This window comes from Magnolia sinica, chromosome 13 (genome assembly GCF_029962835.1).
Source record: "Magnolia sinica isolate HGM2019 chromosome 13, MsV1, whole genome shotgun sequence".
Lineage (NCBI taxonomy): Eukaryota > Viridiplantae > Streptophyta > Magnoliopsida > Magnoliales > Magnoliaceae > Magnolia > Magnolia sinica.
Window position 1 is genome coordinate 16673179 of NC_080585.1, and position 21818 is coordinate 16694996.

The window sequence follows — 21818 nt, forward strand, 5'->3', positions numbered from 1 at the left end:
CCCGATTAATCCACCAGGCCTAAAACACGCTGAGGCATGATTCTGTAGGCTCGTGGGCTAGACCCTAGCAAGGCATTTTCAGCCTTCCAATGGAACAGCCCAGCCTAGATTTGACCACCTTCCTATCAGAACCTGAATTTTAAGGCCCAACCATAGGGATTCAACCATGCTGCCCTAGCCCAGGCCTGACTTTCAGACAATTAAATAAACAAGCTGGCTCAGGTGAAACCCAAGCAAAGGCGCATTGCCCTAGCCTGGAGTTGGTAAAAGAAGGAAAATAGTCCTTCGGAGTGGTACGAATTCATCAGGCAAGATGCCACTGAAATGTATCAATATCATTTCTACCATTACATTATTCTATGAAATCATTAAAGTAGAAGAAATCAGACACTGCAATACAAATTTTTAGGCCTGTTTGGTAGATGCCTAACAATGAGCTCATCTCATTTTAGTTAATTGTAATGATTTATTAGAGATCATATTTCATTTTGGTAAAGGATTAAAAGTAATCTTAATAACCAACAATCATTAAAAACTGGCAATTAAATCAAGACCCAAGGCTTTTGTTATCCTCATAAGGCTACAACAGCGCTTTGTTCAGCTTGTAATCTCTTCAAAACAAAACAAACACTACAGACTCTTCAAAAGCATCCCCAGTTATACCAAGAAACAAAGAAAAAATATGTCACCTAAACAGCCCCAAAGTGGGTTTTGTACCCATGTTTTTGTTGTTCAAGTGAAGAAATCAAATGCCCAGTATGTATCTAAACCCGCCTACACCAACAGTGAGCTTGGATGAATAGGTTGGAATGACTTCAATCTTAACTCCATCTCCTGACAGTATTCATATGAACTCCATCGGATCAGATCTTCATTATCGAAATTTTCTCTTATAAGTGAACATGTCATGATTTACACATTGGCCTTGGAAGGGTCACCCCAAAACCTGTGACTGCAAGCTTCTCCTGAGGAACTCTGAGATCTTTGTGCTCGCAGAACGGCCTCGTTCTAGGCAGTGAAGATAGTCGTCCACTGATCACAAATTATACAACCAAATCAGAAGATTTCCATGAATGGCATGAATGTAGCAGTGGTTTTCTACTTGTGTTTCAAGAGGGAAACACACACACATACACACAGTCCTAAGCATTTTATTCTTTAAACAAGAGAAATGACAGATTGCTCATAAAAAAAAAAAATACCCTAAAAAATTATAAATTAATACATAAAATTGTCCTGGTGGCAAGGGAAGTATTGTTCCCGTCCTCACTTTTGCCCAGACCTTATCCTGGTACTCAGTTTTACCCAACCTTTTTCACTTTGGCACCCTCTCATATCATTAATTTCTTCCCCTTCCTAGAATATCTGCCCTGGTCCTTTTCTCCTTTTGAGTTACTCGAGATGTTGTGCAGCATGATGGCCCATATGCATGCACAGCCAGTGTACGTGTGGCATACATGCATCTCAATCCAAACCATCCAAGACATGGGGACCATTGTGGATAGCTCATAGCTGAAATCACATTGAACGGATGATCTTAACCAGTGTTCCTGATATTGCTGATAATATTAGAATCATTGGGTCAGCAATCAGATGCCCAAGGTAATCCTGAAATTACAATGGATCGTGCACACGATATCGCACAATACACGAAATATCAAGCAATACAATGATCATAGTTTTCGCAACAAGAGCATTTAGGTGGCTGGGGTGCTTAATATGGTTCTGTTGCTTTTCAGGGACTGGGATCCTTGAGTCTCTTAGCTGTTGGGGCCTTTGTCCAGCTTCAAAGCTGGTCACGTCGATACCAACAAACAAGTGTCTAAAATTCGACTGAAAATCAAGAAAAAATCAGGAATTTTTTTTTAAAATTTTTTATTTTTTTAAATTCTCTTTCTAGGGTAGTTTTAGCCACTCTTTGGTTTCTTGGAATCAAATCTCAGATTTGGCGGAGAAATCTCAACTCAAGAGTAAGATGGGCTAGAACTCAAATGTGAGAAAAAAAAAAAATTAGCAAATTTTATTTTATTTTATTTTAGAAATGTTAACATGGATTACAATAGAAATCCATGTCTATGCATGATTCTCATGCATTGACATGGATTTGTAGTGAAAAAATCAACATTTGAGTGGTGGAAAATGGAGGAGATTGGATTTCCTCCATTTTTGCCTCTCAAAATGAGAACAAGTACAGAAATTTAATGGATTCATCAGTGGGACCAATCTATCGACTAGCCATAACTTTTCCAAAATTGTTTTTTAATTACTTAAAAAACTGTTTAATTTGAAATGGTTGTTGTTCAGTCTGGAAATTTTATATATTCATGATTGTTGGCCGATCTATCAATTGGATACAAAATTTCCTGTTTTTTTCAAAAAATGTATATTTTTAATTATTTAAAGATCAATAAAATGGAAGAAAAAAAATCTGTTTATTTTGAAAGAAATTTTTTTTAAGTTATTTCATTAATTATTTCTTACATGTACGTACAGATAGATGTATTGTGTATGTATGCATGGATGGATATACCATGCATGTGTGGATCTCTGTGTTGTGTGTATGTATGTTTGTTTGGATAGATGGATGGATGGATGATGCATGTATCGATCATTGGATAGATAATGCATGCATGCATGGATGTATCATGTTTGTATGTAATTATGGATGGATGTGGGTGGGTTTGAGGGAAAGGTATATATTTTGTTTTCTTTAGTTTTTCTTTTCTTTTTTTGATATATTGTTTATGTTTTATTACTAGCACTATTTTATACTTGAATGATATGAACTCATTTTGGATTTAATTGCAATACTTTGGTCCGACAGTGCATGGTTTAGGTTCCCCCTATAAAATGAAAATCTGTTATGTATAGTTGTTTTCTGTAATATTTTGAGTCCTGAGTGAGTAAATATGTGTTTTTCAACATTTCTTAAAGTGTCACTGAAAAATTCCACCCTTTTTCCAATGTTTCTTCAAGATTTTCCTCAGACGACAATTATGAATGGATGGATGAACTGCTTTTGTCTGACAGTGCACAGATTAGGTCCCTATAAAATGGAAATGTATATGTATGGTTGTTCTCTATAATACTTTTTTTAGTCCCAAGTGTATAAATATTGTGTCTTTCAACATCTCTTGAAGCTTCACAGAAAAATTCTACCTTTTTTCCAGTGTTCCCAATATTTTCCTCAGACATCAATATTTTCTTGGTATTTATACCTTTCAAAAGAAAAGAAAAATCCTGGTATTTGCTATTATTGACAATATCAAACCTCTCAAAAACAAAAACAAAAATTTATTGACAATATCAATACATGTTTCCATATCCCAACTCATAGATTTTATTTTATTTTTTGTTAGTACACCCACTGTCAGTTCACACTTCACTGTTAGCCACCCCCACTAGGGAATTGATACCAAGACCTCAGTGTTGAAACGAGGTATCTTTCACTCAGTCTACCACTTGAGCTATGGATCTGGGTATATATCCGAACTCATGGATACATGCAATGATGCCAATACTCTGAATGCTAGTCTTAACTGTGCAGTGGGTGCACATCATTAAAAAATATTGCAAGTCGAGAATCAACAAACAAATGCATATTAGTTAAAGGCTAGAGTTGTTCAACAAACCAGAGTTTGGGCTTCAGCCTTCAGCCCCCTCTAAAGTGGCCCCACAATTTGGACCATTGATATTGATGTATGTGTGTAAGCTACACACACATAGGCTATGCACGAGTATGGATGGTTATACTTAAAAGTATCAATGTTTCTCTATTTAAAAGGGAGGTTTACAAATTACAATCCCACAACCACCCCTCTGCATGCACACCTACTCAGGCATGCTTCATATGGCAGGCCTGATCTCTAGATGACTTGGCCAAAAAATCAAACTAGTCTCCTTATCAGGTGGTCTCAGGATGTATGTTCAATTTGGATCACTGGCCCTCTTTCCTTTTCTCCCTTTATTTATTTATTTATTTATTTTTATTTACTGTTTGTAGATAGCTAGCTCATTTGGGCTAATTAACACAATCACCTTCAAAGAGATTTTAGGATTTGGATTCAGTGTAAGACAACCTGCCCTGGCACTGATCCAAATCCTAAAATCTTGCAGAATTTGACCAAGTACCCATTATCCAAGCCCATCTCAAACTTAAACCCAGCATTAGCCCAAAAGCCTCACCAAAAACCCCCTTAAATCCAAGAGATCAGCCCTATGTTAATCCAAGAATTGTAGGACAACCTGGCACAGGTCTAGGGCCCACACCCCATTTTTGGACACAGCAGAATTTTTCTGCGTTCCAAGGAGTTTCCTTAAAATCCCATCCATTCAATCCCAAATCACCTAGAAGCCTCTTAGACCTTCCCTTAAGCCTAATTGCCCTTTAATTCAATATTTACCCTCAAACCACCTAAAATCATTCATCTCATGCCACTTTCCACCATCTATGAATGTAGCTACCCTTTAGACAACCCATCTTTTCTTCCTAATTGCCAACCTATCCACTAAAACCTTCTATAATAGAGGCCTATTTCTTCAAGAAAGAGATCTTGACCCTTGAAAATTCCAAGTACTGAAACCCCTTAGAGACCTTGCCCATACTTTGAAAATCCTGCAAGAATCAGTAAATTCAAGACTTGCAACAATGAAGGGGGAGGATGAATTGGGAATCAAGAGTTCGGGAAGCTCTTCTTTCCTAAAGGCTCAGCGGTAAAATCCTACTCTCCAGGGTGGTGAGTGATGGCTCCAGAAACCTGGAAAAGGGAAGTGTGCTCTTGTTCTTTCTTCCCTATCACTTCTCTTTGCAATTCAAGCAAAGCAAGACTCTCTTGGTGCGTGCAGTCCTTACAGCTGTCTAAGAAGCTCCATCTCTATAGCTCAATTACAAGCTCAAGAAGGAATTGGAGGACAACCAATTGATCACCAATTCAACACATTCCTTCCACCATATTCTTTCTTTTCTCATCTCCTTCCTGTTCCTTTCTTCTATTAAGGGCCGCAACAACCACTAGTTGAAATCCCGTTTTCTTGGAATCTCATTTCTCCAAGACTAGAGACCGCATTTTTCACGGGTGGAGAAGGATGCCTAACCCCTTCCTTCTCTATAACCGAGGTCCTTACCCGAGTCTCTATACAAAGAACCATCCACAGTCAATTCTTCGAAAGTGAAGAGGTTCATTCCTCTTGATTTTTGGAGAATACAGCCAGGATTCTAGCCATCTTGAAACACAACATTAATCGGCTAGTGGTGACTTCCAAAAGCGACTCTACACCTTTGGACTCTGGTAGGGGTTATCATTCGATCGACACTGTTGATAGAAAATATTATTTCAGTATCCATGTTAATTAGCCAATAGTCCCAGCCCCTAAAAAGAGGTTTAACATAGCAAAGAACAAAGATTTGGGGCGGGCAAAAAGGCAGCAGCATTGAAAAAGAGGAAGATCAGTGGGTGTGTATATTGCCTGGCATTGCACCATGGGTGAAAGAGGTGATGATCCCATGCTCCATTTGTTCGTCTTCTGCCTGTAGTGGTTTTGGAAGGACAGAGAGAGTTGAGTTGGGGAAGACCAAATAAGCAAAGGCCTGCATTTTCTGCCATGTCAGAAAAATGTGTCAGCGCCAATCGAAAATTACCTGTTGAAACTATGATCAGAGAATGTGTGTAGGGAACTCATTAATCAATTCCTGGGGGTTGGTTAGGATATCTGAAGCCTTCACTTTATGAAAGGTAGACTCATGTTGGTCCCACTAAGTCCTCATTTGTTTAAAACGCTGTATCATATCCATTTGTTTAAAACGCAACATATTTTTAAGAGCCCGGTTTATTTTTATTTTTTTTTCCAGACCTCTCATGGTGGTTTCACAGGTTGGTGATCTCTTTTATTCCCCACATAAACCCAGTTTACATGGAAATGGTAGTTCTCTACTTGGGGACTGTTTGTTTCACCAATTACCACGGTAATGTAAAGAAAATGTGCGATGACTACAAATTACTTTACATGTCTCCTGACAACATCTGCATTTGATCGTTGAATCTTGTGTTTGGTTTATCGGTGGTAAAATCGTAATGATAGCATTTTTTACATTACTTCAATATCAAATCATCAGCAAAATACACTGATTTCATTGTTTGGATTCAAGATTTTCAAGGTAATGCCATGAAAAAGTGTAACATTACAAATCCCATTACTTGTCTCCTAAATACATCTAGGGCCTATTTGGATTAGTGATTATAGCCATAATGTGTTGTAAATGAGTAATGATTATCATTACCGCCATTGTTGGAAGTAAAATGGGGTATTCCCCATACGCAATACCACTCTCGCAGCTCCACTACCAACCATGAATATGCATGTAAAGTGTGTAATGTGGTTAGATACACATGGATGTAAATTCTTCAATATGTGTTATATCCACACCGCCCTTCCATTTTGCAATATCATTTTAGGGCATGACCCCAAAAATGAGGCAGATCCAAAGCTCAAGTGGACCACACCACAAAAGGCAATGGGGACAATGACGCCCACCCTTGAAACCTTCCTAGGGCCCACCATGATGTTTATTTGCCATCCAACCTATTCATAAGGTCACATAAATATGGATGAAGGGAAAACAAAAATATCAGCCTGATCCAACACTTTTGTGGACCCCAAAAAGTTTTCAATGGCAGGCGTTCAATCCCCACTGCTTTTTGTGGTGTGGTCCATTTCTGCTTTGGATCTGCCTCATTTTTTGTCTCATTCCATAAAATGATTTCACAAGATGGATGGACGGTGTTGGATATAACACATACATCATGGAGGGGCCCACGGAACTCTAACACATCAACACTCCTCCAATCCAAGTCTTTGCGGTGATTCCGAAGGATTACCATGATTTGATAGTTGGCTCTATCCAATCAATGGCAAAGTGTAATGATGTGAGTTTTCCACCACATTACTGTGGTTGTCAACGATCCAAACAAGCCCTTACATTTGACCGATGATTCCCACGTTTGTTTTGGCAGTTGTAAAATTGTAGTGATGATATTTTACTTTACTGGATAATTATCGAACCAAACAGGCCCTATTTTTATTGATGATGGTAGCTTTCTGCTGAGTTTTCAATGAATAATGGTCTTTCAAGCATTAAATAAATCATTGTACAAACCTTCAAGGTGAATGCTATCGAAGGAAATTATAATTTTGGTAATTTCGATTTTATGTGACTATTACTTGCAGTTCACCTCAATAGAGCATCCAAACACACCCAAATTGTCATTCTAATGACCAAAATACTCATTTGATCATAAGAAATCAGACTTTAATGGTGTTCAAGCATGCATGCAACACCACGAACTGACACACACATCCACCATGTGCATGCACCCACATACCTACAAACACTTGTATCCACTCATACACCTACATACACACCCATCCACTCACGTGCACACAACCTATGAAGACAAACAACTAGAAAAGGTGCCGTGATAATGTCACAATGGGAAGATGAAATGAGAGAATAACCTGCTCTTCTAGTTTGGTTGGATCCAGAATCACAGATCCACTTTCGACCAGACCACAACCTACTGCAACTGCATGTGTTAGAAAAAAAAAAAAAAAAAAAAAAAAAAAAAAAAAAATAATTAATAAGCAAGTAATGTAACTTGTAAAAAAAAAAAAAAAAAAAAGAATAAATAAGTGATCTCCTTACCAGCAAGATGTTTTAAAGGAATCCCAGCATCAACAAGGGCAGCACAGGCCGCATTCATGGCACATGGGAGAAGCTAGAGAACTATCAAGGAAATTTCACTGCTTTATCATACATAATGATAGACAAAATCCTTATTTTACAAAAAGATTTCGTGATGTGGACATCAGTGGTGCACCCTTTAGAGTTTACCAAAGGAAGAGGCGTCGCCAACAGACTACTGGAGCGGAGGAGTTGATGTTGATGGATGTTAAGTCTCTCGGACCTACTTTCTAACGCGTTGCGAGTGCAAGAGCGGCATGGCCGCACCCCGACCATAGATCCATGGGTCGGATTTCATACCCTACCACACGGGTGTTTTAGTTTTAAACTTTTTTGTTCTTTTTTTCTTGTTTTAGGGGCTTTATTGCACTTTCTTTATTTTTCATCTTTTTGTTATTTTTCTTGTTTTCAGAGGCTTTAGTACACTTTTACTTTTTTCATAGCTTACATATACGTTGTGCGAAACCCTATTTTCATTATTATTGAATGAATAAAAATTCGTATCTTTTCTTCCTCTTTTATCAAGAGATTAGGGTTTCAGAATTGGCCCTTGGATGTTAACGATTCCACCCCGATTTCAGGTTTCCTTCTTTCTAAATCTTTAAGGTGCATGAAAATGTAAGAATTAACCGCGTTCTTTTCTTTTAATTACAAAGGACCCGTACTTTCTTCATCTCGAACCCTTCATTCTTCACCATTTTCATTCCTCTCTGGATATCCCCTTCTAGTTTGAACGGAAAAGAGGGATGGTTAGTCAGTAGAATCAGATCCAAACGTGATCGTGGACTGATTTATGCTAGATCTGGGATATCCTCATATCCTTAGATCCTCCATTTTTACTGTTTACATGATTTTATACTAAGAGGCATGATCCCAATGAAATGACCTCATTTTTGTGTTGAGATTTACCTAATTCATTTTATTTGAAATGGTTAGTTGATTGGTGTATTTATTTGAACATTATTTAACCTGATTATACATTCATCTAGGATTAGGTCATCACATGTCCCTGCATCATTTCACAACAAGAACAAATAGTAAAATAATATTTTTATAATGAGGCTCCTCTCAAGGTCCTATCTTCTTCTTTTTTTTCTTTTATCCTTTTTTTCTTTTTCTTTTTTTTTCATTTTTGTTTTTGTTTTTGAATGGTACTATAAAAAATTATTAAAGAAGAAAAGACTTGCAAAAAGGATGATAAGACTCATCAGAATACGAAGGGTGACAAGGCTCATCAAAATAAAAAGAACTTAGACATATCAGCAAAAACCTTAGAGGCTTCTGATGTCATTAACTCCTTTCGAAACTTCAGCCTATTGCTTGGGTTATTTGAGCCATACATAGCAGTGTAGGCCTAACTGGAACCCGAGCTAGTGCTACTGAACAAGATGATAGTGAGAGCTAACATGAAAGATTAAACCCATTCCTCTTTGATCACCAAATCTGTTCCACCCAATGCTCCAATAGCAGCAAATGATGCCCAACCATAGCTTTTACCACCCCATACCAAGCTAACATGGATTTATCTACTCAACCACCCAAAAGCACTCTCACAACAACGATACAGGTTCAGCAGCTCAAGTGACCAATGGGATATTGAACAACCTCACCCATCGCCCTTGGTCAAATCCCCACTCTTTTGTATTTGGCCGTCTATAGATGCAATTGAGAGGACCACCGACCAGCAAGTTTCCTGCATTGGTGATTAGCAAAACCGCTTCCAAACACAATAACTAGATCCAGGCTCTCCTATTACCCAACCACTTACGAGGGAACCTAGATATCCCACTTCTCCTCGATCCAACACTCAACGACATGAATCAAAATGAGACATGAGACAATAGACCTAGTAGGCTAAGCTCTAGCCCTATTATGTGTTCTCTACCAACAACAAAACCCACTCTGATGGACTTGGAGTTACCTCCAGCCACACCGAAACTCTTTCCAGTTCCTTTACCCTTGCTCCACTTCTGCATAGGGCTTGGATCCTTCTACAAGCAACAGATAGCAGCTAACACTGCCTTAGAGCTTCCCTATAAATAGGTGCTGGTACCAATGGTTTTCTTGTTCAACATTGCCACTTGGGTTATTACCACCACCCCACCTTGTACCTGCCATTTTCTTCCTCAACAATAATTCAAGCCCATAGTTGGCTATTTGAACCCTAAGCCAAACCCCTCCCCATTCGAACCCATCCACCACTGCAATAGCTCTCTCCGCATCCTCCTCCAACTACATCTAAACAAATGCAAATCCTATCTATCATTGTAACCCACTCTTCCTGAGAGTGCCCTACAGATTTTCCTTTTAACTTTGGTCCATCCTTGATCTTCCACTACAATCCTCTGCCTAACAGTGGTCAACAACGTCCCCCTTTCTAGATTTCTTTTTATCATATAATTTCCCTTCCATGAAGTTAGAAAACTAAAGAAAATGAACACTTTTCGCCTTGGAAAATTTGTGGTGGAGGGAGTTAAAACAAATCAGGTCCTATAATTATTTCTATCAAAATCATTAAAAATGCATAACATGTTACAGAAATAGACATGAAAGATACAGCACCATCATCGTTGACAACCTGTACACAAAACAGAAAATTCAACGTTAAGAAAAGGGACATGGAAATAAAATTGAAACTCATAAAAAAATTCCACTATTGTGTACATGGAATTAAAAAGTCTTCTCAATAAGAAATCACAAAATGTATTTGTTGGTGCCAGCAACCAAAGTCCCAGAAAACCGGTATGTGTAATATTAAAATTTTATTATCATATTTGAAATGAGAACCGATCACCTACAGACAAGGTACCACAACTTATGGTACCATACCCTCCATCCTGCCAACACGCTACTAGTGTAGGCCATCAGCACCATGAAAGCAGTAGGCCTGACCATGTAGATGACCTGGCACAAAATTCAAGCTGGTCCGCTCATCAGGCGGGCCATAATGTAAGAACCAATGGACTGACAGTTTGACTCAACAAGAGACTTGAACAGATCAGCCTGATTTTCGAGAAAGCTAAACTTAATGATCGTGCCTATCATTTTCATGGTACTAATTTCCTAAACAAGTGGCATATTGGCAGGAAAGATGGCACAGTATCACAAGTTGTGTTACAGTTGCCTGCAGGTTATCAGTTCTCATTTGAAATAAGAAGCCACGTGATTGCTTGGAAGTTCTATGACCAGCTGCCTGCCTGACATCAACCCTACTCCACTTGGGGTTGGCACCAGCTAGCGCATCAAGTTCCAGGCAGAGTTTCCAAGATCTAGACTGTAGTATGGATCATGGCCAGTCTAGGACAGGTCAGGTTCAACCGAGTCCAACCCGACTATCAAGTGGGGCTAGAAGTCAGGCCCATTCCTATACCTCACCCTCTGCTAATTGGGCATTTGATGTCAGGCCCAAGCCTGCCCATTAACATAATATACAAGCCTACTCACATCTCACGCTGCAAAACCTAGGCCCAGGCCTGAGCCCAGCCCAATGATTATGCAGGCTCACAGCAACTTGTGAGTCTAACATGTATCAGTCCAAGATCTGAAACCCAACACACCAACCTAACCCATTGTCATCCCTAAATCCAATAGAACACAAAAACAAATAAAATAAATAAATCACAATATGAACCCCTCACCTGAAGTATAACAGAGGTTGTGGTGTTTGGATGTATCGTCAAAAGGCAGATGCTATGCAATGTTCTCTTAAGGATCATCTCATACTCCCTTTCTGCATTGCCTAAACAATGGTTCAATGGTGCAAGATCAGAGAAACAAGATGACTGTAACTAATGATATTCACCGAAATCAACTTCAATTTTGAATTTCACATACAATTTATAAGGTTATCCTAATAAGCTGAGTATTAAACTATTAAAAAACTTATTTATTTTATTAAGCAGTAACCAGCTTCTATACATCAGGAAGTCACTATGGTCCAGGCAAATTATATTACTTGGCCATTCTTTTACACAGTGGTTTCACTCCATATCAAAAAAAAGCACGGGGCAGTTGCAAATATATATCTTTTCTCATAATAGAATTAATAAAGCTTACAATTATCATGAAAAGACTTTAAGGCCTATGGTCCAGCTGAAGTTATGGCCCTTGATAGAGTGGAATGACAGAAAAGGACTCGTGTAGACAACCCCAATTAGTTGGGATAAGGCTTTAGATGAGGATGATGATGACCATTATCTTTATCAGAGAAACTACTTCAATGACAAGAAGCATAATCAAATCAAAGGATAATACATCAAACCTAAATTTGAAACAAAAGTGGTTCCTGATTGGATTTTTGATACGCGTGTAGAGTCAGCCTGTGTGTATCAAAAAGTATCAAGTGAACCCTGTGATATATTAATTATCAAGTACTCTATTTCAGTACCTGTAGCAGAGATCTAAGCAATCCGGATTGTTCATCAATCAGTACATTATCATTGGACTGCATCCCAAAAGTCATATCAGTTGATGATCCTAACCACCATTAAAGGATTATTTGTTTATGCTTACAAATATGCACCTAGAAAAAGGTCCAACCATGGTCGACATAAGGTGGGAAAATATATTCCAACTAGCAGCTAGGATCATCCGGTTGGGCGCATCCACAATGGGGTCCAACAGGTGGACTGTCAAATGTGTGCAACATGCAGAGAGATAGAGAGCTTGATAGCTTAGGTATGTTTGTTTGGAACTGGATTTTTTCACTGTATGTATCACATTTTATTGGAAAAAATAATAACAAATACCCACTTACAAACCATCCCCTTTGCCAAGACAATAAGATGCATGAATTCAATTATAATCCAACAACTAATGCTCTGTTGTTAAGTAATTGCAGCAGGTGGTGTATCATACCCCACTGGTTTGAAGAGAAACTAAAGCCAAGTAAAACCATAAATCTGCATGACTGAAGGATAATGAGAATGTAAAGTCTGAGCCACAAACCTTTTGAACCTAATGATAAGAAAATAGTTTACCACATATACAATAAACTACATACACGTCCTCAAAAGTAAAGGAACTTGATCAAGCTATTTTCTTGAAGCTTATAATCCTGAACACTTTTTTTTCTTTGAAATTTGTCATGAAAATGTGTTCTTGAACTTGGAACCAAAAACCATACAAATCCTTGTTGCCACAGCTAATATAGATGAATATAATTAAATCTAGCATCTGGGTACTGAGCATTATAGAAGTAATCATTAAGCAAATTGAAAAACCTAGGCAGATTTATCACCTTTTTTTACCAATTAGCCTATGCATCATAGAGTTTGGAGTGTGGTACTCACCAATCTGCCCTGTTTTTGGCTTCCAAATAACCTCAATTGAAGCCTTCTCAGGGTTTTCATTCTTTCTTGTTCCAGCTTTGGGCCCATACACTGCCGCCAATACTATAGTATCCCCTAAATCATCAAGAAAAAGTTCAACCACATCTCAAAAAAAGTAAAAAATAAAAACAAATTACAGGGTAGGTCCAGTAAGAACAAATTAAACTAAGTCCCACAACTGTTTCGAGAAGTGCTTCTTGGTTATGACTGGTGTAAAGAAGAGCAACATATATAAAAATCCACAAAACGAATAAACATACGAGTCAAAAAACCAATCAAAAGAAAGCAGAAAGTTAGCCTTTGGAGAATAAATTAAAACTGAATCCCATAAATTAGAAAATACTAAAGTAAAATGCATGACAAAAGAAAGGGGAAAAAAAGATCAACAAAAATAGTCAGAACCTAGTATGTGTTTAGCTGAGCAGCAAAGCCTATTAAAATCAACCACATAAACTGGTGATTATGGCAACCTTAATGGAGTTGGAGCCTGTCTCATTTGTAGAGAGTAGAGACTAAATGATGCATTGTAAGGCATGTGTCCTAGTCCGTACCGTTCCATTGGCTTCCGTGGTCCTTCTAGATGAATTCTGGCAACATTCGCACCGTATCCAACGTTTGCGCGCGATCCTAAACCAGGTCCCGCATACCGAAGTCGGTTCGAACCGAAACTTGCATCATAGCGACCGCGCCGTCGCCGCAGTTCCAATGCCGCGACTTGCGCACCGAACCGATACCCAGGCTAGAAGATGTCGGTCTGCGTTTATTCTAAAGAAACGCCGCGCGTTGCGAATCTCAAAGGAATCTCTACAACTAGTCTCATCAATCAACCATAAATGCATCCCTTATCCAAGTACAACCACCCCCACTCCTCCTTTTCCCACAAGTCAAACCTCTCTCCCTCACCATTCCTTCTTTAAAAAATTTCAAACTAAATCATCCATCTTTTACCCATTTTTCAAACCACCCCATACCACCCATTCTTTTTCTTATTTTATTCCTTTATTCCATTTTCTTAAGCTCTCTCCCACGCAACCCAAGACACTCCATACGTCCAAGCTTCCCTCTCCCTCCCAAGTGTGATCCACCTTCTCATCTTCCATCTACACCTTCTCATCTTCCATCTCAACTATCCAAACCCCATCATCCACCGTCCAAGGCAAAGGCAAGGAGCTAAGGAGGCTAAGGGAGTAAAGAGGAGACCGATAGGTGGGTGATTTACCGTTATTTTCGATTTTAGGGCTCACTTGTCGGTGGGACCCATTTGGATGTATGTGATTTAATTAAGAGGGGCCCATATTGGCGGGGTCCCTCTATCTCACCGTATCTCTCTCTCTCTCTCTCTCTCTCTCTCTCTCTCTCTCTCTCTCTGTGATGGTGTGGATCCCACCAATATGTGTTATATCTACCCGTCCATCTACATCAGACGGTGTGGCCCACCCTATTGCAGGTGATGATCCACACCATCCACTGTTTGGATGGACCCAATACGTCCTCCTTTCTATATATTATATTTTACATAATATATATAATATAATATGTATTGTATATGTATAATATAAGATATATATTATATGTGGATATATATGTATACATATTGGTGGGCCACGTCCAAGTGGGACCCACCACAATGCTTGTGCCACATGTAGACCGTCCAGCGTCTCTAGACGCTGGACGTGGTGCGGTAAACAGAGAAGTGTGAACTAAAGCTAGTGCACAAGCCAGCTTTTCAAAAAAAAATAAATAATAAATAATATATTTTTTGGGCACTCATGTAGGCCCCACCTGGATGTATGTATAAGATCCAAGCCATCCATCCTCTTCCTCAGATCATTTTAGGCGTTGAACCAAAAAATGATGTTGATCTGGTTTCCTGGCGGGCCATGGTATAGGAAACAGTGTTCCTACTTTGATTTACTCCCTGATGCTCCTGTATATCAAAAACAGCTCAATATTAGACTCTATGGGATTGTATCGAGCTACAGGGACCAATGACTGGGTACGATCGATCTAATGTGGGCCCTACCCCAGAAAAACCATGGAAAAACTGGTTTTAAAAAAATAATAATAATAAGACAACCGCAGCAGCGCTGCTGCTGTCAGGCGCCGCAGGCAACGCCTGCGCGCTAGCGGACGGACGGGCTAGACCCACGGTCCAGCCGTGGGCCCCACCACGATGTGTGTTTTCTACATCCATGCCATCCATCTGTTGGTCCCCCTTCCTGGCCGTGGACCTGCTAAAAATCAGTCGTACACGGAACTCAGGTGGGCCATACCATCTAAAATCATGTGAGGACATGCCTAAAACATATAAAATCACTCCGTGGGGCCTGCCTGAAATTTGGATGCTGTTGAAACTTGGTCTGAACCCTCAGCCAAGTGGGACGCACCTAATGAGTGGGCTAGATTTGTGAACCACATCACGGTGGGCTCCCTGTCCACGTGATTAAAATAATAATAATAATAAATAAAAATATCACCGTGGTCCCCTGTCCGTTTGGGTGGCAAATAAACGTTCCAGTGGGCCCCCCTGGTCCACGTGACCCTTATGAATAGATTGGATTGTAAATAAATATTACAATGGGCCCTACCCAGGCCCACGTGACCTTGTGAATAGATTGGATTGCAAATAAATATTATAGTGGGCCCTACTCAAGGTCCACCTGACCTTATGAATAGATTGGATTGCAAATAAATATTACAGTGGGCCCTACCCTGGTCCACGTGACCCTTTGAATAGATTGGAGGCTAATAAACATTACTGTGGGCCCCAGGTCTGAGTGACCTTATCAATGGGTTAGATGGAAAATAAACATTATGGTAGGCCGCACATGGGACCCACTTATGTATGTATTGTAAACCACACCCTCCATTAGTGTGGGCCCCACCATGATGCATGTGTTTCATCCAACCCGTCCAATCATTTGAAAATTATTTTAAGACCATGCGATGAGGCCCACTTTGATTTGTACAAGGCCCATTGTGATGTGTGCAAGGCCCATGGGATTATGGCCCATTGCAATGTACATATGGCCGTATATGAGGCCATATGATTAAGCCCATCTTAATGTAGTTATGGCCCATCCACTGAGAGTTATATAAGGCCCATGTTGTGAGGCCATTTGATGTATTAGAGGCCCATGGGTCGAGGCCCAATGGGACGTACATAAGGCCCATTGTAGTGTGATTCCACCATGGTATATGTGTCGACCCTTATAACGGGCTATGCTTTGGGAGCAATGATGGTTAGAGGCCCACATGGTAAGGATGATGTCGGTTAAATGTCCGCATTGTTACTCTCCCTAGGGCCCATTGATAGGCCCATACTTGCAGTGTGTAGGCCGTCTAGGCCCATCTTCGTTTTGATCAGAGCCCATCACCGCATAACATGTACAGCATAGATCCATGATTCATGATCATACGCATCATATGTATGCCTGATATGAGAAGTGACTGATCATAGCATATACCTTCGAGCAAATCGTTTATGGGCTACCTAATAGGCGGAGTCACCCCACATGAGCGCTCGGTACGCGCAGGATTGTTGCATGTCTGATGGTATGATTCATGCACTTGCATTTGTGTGATTGTGATCATTGTATGCCCTAGTGACATCAGGGTCAAAGCCTCCACAGACACATCGTGGGTAGCTGGATTGGATACCGGAAATATTGTTACTAAACATCGGGGCGCCATAGATATCCCTGAGTGAAAATTCCTAAACCCGATGGTACCAGAGGATGACTCCAACGTCGAGATCGAGTGAATATATGAGCGCACGAGGGCCGAATACTAGGAGGCCGCGTCTCCCACTTTGTCATGGTCGGTTGGAAAGGGGTGTGGCCTTACTCGCCCGAGGGTAGGGGGCAATACTAGGCTAAGTTTGACCAGCTCGTGAATGGGTCCGCTATCGACGTGCTGGATAGGTATTAGCAGACTATTGGACAGGCGGATAGTGAGGTTTCTTACGCTCACTTGGACTGTGCGGCTAGGAGAGCGACAGTGCCATTTGGAGTGTACTGAACCCCGGTAATTATCCAGAACGAGAACTGTGCTGATATATGATGAGGATTGGCATGCTTGAGTTACATCTCGCATCGCATGGCCGTGTTATGACCGATAGCATTCATATCTTGCACCACATAGCCTTGGTACGGCTGATTGCATTCATGTACTCATCACCATGATTCCGCATTACTCTGACCTTGCATTCTGAACACGCTTATTTTGCGCACACACTTACACCACCCTCTAAGCTTTCTATAAACTTATGCATGATTGATGCGTGCAGGTGACGCCAGGACGCAGTCGCAGCCATAGTCTCGCCGTAGTTGGAGCGTGCAGCCGAGCTTCTGGAGTTTTATTACTTTCCTTACATTGTATTTTCCTTTCAGACGCACTGCATCCAAAAGTTTTTGATCATAGTGGGTTTTGTGATAGTGTTCTTGTGGTTATTGTTCGTGGGTTATGCTTATGGTTATGCTCATTATGAATCAGACTGATGATTATAAATCCTCCTTGTAGTATCCCAGGATCGGAACCTGGTGAATGGGTGCCGGGAGCCGAGAATGGGGTTCTACGAAGGATGTCGACGCTGGATTCAGCGATCGGAAATTTTGTGAGCCCGGTCTCCGAGTTCGGAGCGTGACATACATACTCGAATTGAAGATCATGGACATCCATGTGCATAGTTGTTATGCTTTAAGATGGTCATTGGGTGTAGGGTTATCAACAAGTACCTGGATGTGTGGATACCCTATCTGATTTAAATGGATCTAAACCAAATGTTTAGACCCATTTAAAGAAGGAGATCAGGTTCAGGTCCACCATCTTGGGCCTGGTTAAAAGTTGGGTTAGGCTAGATGACTAAATGAGCACTCAGTTTTAACTAGGGCGGGGCACGTTGGACCTCACAGGATAGTTTTCCCAATTGATCTAAATAGCAATATTATATATGTTAATATGCATCACTTCAACAATTGAATGAGGTCTGCTAAGTTCATATGTGTTTATAAGAGAGCCCATCCACACACACCCAAGTGTCAATGTGGCACATATGTCATCCACTCCATCCATCAGGTGGGTCTAATCATTTAGATGCCCTTATCTAATAGAACCTGATTGGGACCTGACCTCAATATAGTACCAGGACTCACCCAACCTGTTTACAGCTGTAGTCGGGTGTACTTGATTGTGGCTAGTATGCTCATACAAACTCTTAGATGCATGGATTTTAAGTAGTGCTTCCCAATGTTTTAAATATCGACGATATCGGCCAATATATCTCACAATAAATCTTGTATCCCACCTGTGTGATACAAAACACACAGGTAGTGTCGATATATCCCACATGTTCAATCCGGTGAGCGTTTTCAATTTCCAATCCCCTTTTTGCTGAAATTATATTAAATCAATGTCAAATGGTTACAAATCCATTGGTTCTTCATGTTCTCCACTTTTCTTTTCTTTTTAAACTTTCTTTCAATCAACTGTCAATTGAGACTAATTTTGAAGTATTTAGGAGTATTTGATGAAATGATCAACACATATACTTTAATTTCAAAATTTGAGTGTAGGTAGTCCGATTTGGAGAAATTTGGAAAAAAATCAAAATTTTCCCAATTTCTCCCAAATTGCTTGCAATCTTGCACTCCAAACATGAAATCAAACATGTATGAGGGATGATCTACTTATTTGTTTTTAATTAAAAATTATTAAAATATTATTTATTTTTTGAAATTTTCCTTCAACTAACTATCAATTGAGACTAATTTCAAAGTATTTATGAGTGTTTGTTGAAATGGTCATCACATACACTCTAAATTTTATGCATTCAATTTGAATATAGTTGCATTAGTTTAGTCAGACAGTGCATAGTTAGGACCCTATACAAAGGAAGCCTATCATCTGCACTTCTTTTTGAGATGTTATGATTTAAAAGTGTGTATTAAGGTATTTTTTAACAATCCCTAAATTTTCATTGAAAAATTCAACCATTTTCCAAATGTTTTCCCATGTTTCCCAAAAAGTGCAATAAATTACCTGATACAAACGATATATCCCATGCGATAACTGATACATATCAGTATCCGAAGGATGCAATACGTAACGCAATACCAATATTTCGAACACTGTTGCTTTCAGAGTTCTGACTCACCTAGAGACAGACACCATTTCAGCTCATCCCTGTGACTGTGATGAGATGAGGAGGAAGAGGCCACTATTCTAAACCCATACGAAATTCTTTTGTCCTCAATAGTTGGACACAAGATTGTCGATGTGCAAGAAAAGCCCAGTGCCCATCTTCGAAAACTCAACATCAAAAAAAATGGGAGCATCCATGAAACCATTAATTATCGTCTTTCCTAGTTCATTCAATAGTGCTTCCACCTGGTTTCCTAGTTTTTCTCCTCAAATTTGTCTATTTACAGGCCGTCAGTCAAAAGGTCAGGATTGTCCCATCAGAAGATAATCGAGCCATGGTCTATCCAAGGTGGGACCATCAGATCAATGATCCCGGTGAGTGAACCAACAAGATGAAGAAGCCCAACTAAGACATCTGCTGACTACCAAGAAATTCAAGAACCCATCTGAGACAGAAAAAAGTCGGAAATGGGGTCTCATGAGAACTAACCAACAAAATCCTACAACCCAACAGACCAAAGTTTTCAACAAAAGAAAAGGTTTTGAAATAATCAAACATCCGAAAAATGAGCTAAAAGAGAGAAGAAGAAGAAGCTGTAGATCGATTGAATCTCACCTTGGGACCAGCGGGCCGAACCATGAGCACGGTGAAGGAGATTTCGAGAACAAGCGAGCGGCCTCAGCTGGTTCGGAGAACGGCCATCGATCCGATCGACTTCCATCATCGCTACGATAGTTTTGAGGTTCTTTTCTCAGATCTTGGCAGGTGAAGATGATGCTTTCCAAATGACAGACAAAACCCTAAAAAGGGAGTTGGGGGGGGAGGGAGGAACCCTAGCAAACCAGCTTTCAACGACAAACAGATTTTGGCGGGAACAAGGGTTGGGGTTTGGGAATCGAAGTGGGGTTGGTGGGAATCAGGGTTTTGAATCGCAGATAGAGAGAGCTGAGGCCGAGTCCGCGTTGTGCACCGAATTTGTACACGTGGGACAATGATTGTTCATCCTAGCCATTAATCCGATGGCCCTCACCATGGATGGACCGTGCCCATAAAATATCTCAAGTTGGAAGATCCCAACCATCGAATCTTTTGTCTTTTTGTCCGCTGGATGTGGACCGTTGGTGAACTATTGGGGTTTTGCTGGGGACTTGCCTGTAACCCTGTGCTAGACGGCTCCCCAATGTCCCAAATGTCTGTGGGCCCACGACGATGTTTGTGTTATATCACTCAGTTCATCGGTTTCGTCGGCTTATTTAAGTAGCCCAGCGGCCACAAAATTACTACCATTTTCGAGGAATAATCATAAAATTCTAAGGACAAAAAAAAGAAAGTGAGATTGAGTATAAAGGAATTCCAAACTACCCTCCGTTTTTTAAGAAGAATATGGCTTTGGAGGTAAAAAAAGAGCCATCGTGTTGATGGGTTCAAAATTCCATATTGTCGACTACGGTCATCAATCGTAATTAGCCCAGAGTGAATCAAGGTCTTAAACTGAAGGCGGAGACAAGGGGGCGTTCTGATCACAAGTTACCTTAAATGAGCTACTTACGACACAATCAAATCATCTTACTTGTTACTTACTAAATAGATATATATATTTGATAAATAATGTAATTATCAACTAAAAAAGTAAAAATATGCTTGGCTTCCAATATAATAAGTATCTACCCTTTAAGTCTATTTGAACCTACATCTGCCCTCAATTATATAAGGCCAACCTTTGATGTGGATTGCTCATTGTGTGGATCCCACCGTTAATGTGGGTCATCCATGATGTAGGTCATTCTTTGTAAGGGGGCGACCTTTAATGTGCACCATCCATTATGTAGGGCCACCTCGATGTTGGTCATCCATCATATGGGGCCCACCACAATGTTATCATCAGGCATGTGGGGCCCACCTTCAATATCCACTGCCCCATGTGGAGCCCACCATTGATGTGGATCGTCCATCATGCGGGCCCCTGCTCCAATGTAGGTTATCTGTCATGTTGGACCCACCTTGGATATGGACCACTAATCATTAAGGACAACCTTTGATGTGGACCGTCCATTATGTGGGACCCACCTTGATGTGGATCATCCATCACATGGGCCCACCATTATTAATTGCCCCATCATGTGGAGCCCACATTTGATGTGGTATGTCCATCATATGGGCCCCACCTTCAATGTGGGTTGCCTATCATGATAAGCTTGCCTTGGATGTGAGTCATTCATTGTTAGGAGTTAACTTTTGATGTGGACCATCCATCATGTGGGGCCTCCTTAATATGGATCATTCAACATGTGGGGCTTGGCTTCAATGCCATTTGTCTATCATGTGGAGCTCACCTTTGATGTGGACCGTCCATCATGTGCACATCACCCTTGAAATGCGTCGTCTATCGTACCCACCCCTTTTGGATGTGGGTTGTTTATCATTGGGGCCGACCTTCGATGTAAACCATCTATTATGTAGACTCACATTAATATGGGTGATCCATCATGTGCGGCTCACTCTTGATATAAACCATTTATCATATGAGCCCTACCTTCAACCTAAAAGTTTCGTTGTGTGGAGCCTCCTTTGATAGGGAGAGAAGGAGAGGTAGAAAAGTTAGAGGTAA

General features: G+C 40.3%; 1 protein-coding gene across 1 annotated transcript; it reads right to left on the reverse strand.

Moving 5' to 3' along the window:
• Positions 1-525: 525 nt before the first annotated feature.
• Positions 526-20395, reverse strand: LOC131222990 (exosome complex exonuclease RRP46 homolog). The gene is made up of 8 exons (XM_058218261.1): positions 19826-20395; positions 13030-13143; positions 11377-11477; positions 10296-10316; positions 7700-7772; positions 7513-7580; positions 5467-5596; positions 526-1032 (listed from the first exon to the last, which is right to left on the reverse strand). Exons 1-8 carry the CDS (start codon positions 19932-19934, stop codon positions 935-937), a joined length of 714 nt encoding a protein of 237 aa, XP_058074244.1. The 5' UTR covers positions 19935-20395; the 3' UTR covers positions 526-934.
• Positions 20396-21818: the final 1423 nt, after the last annotated feature.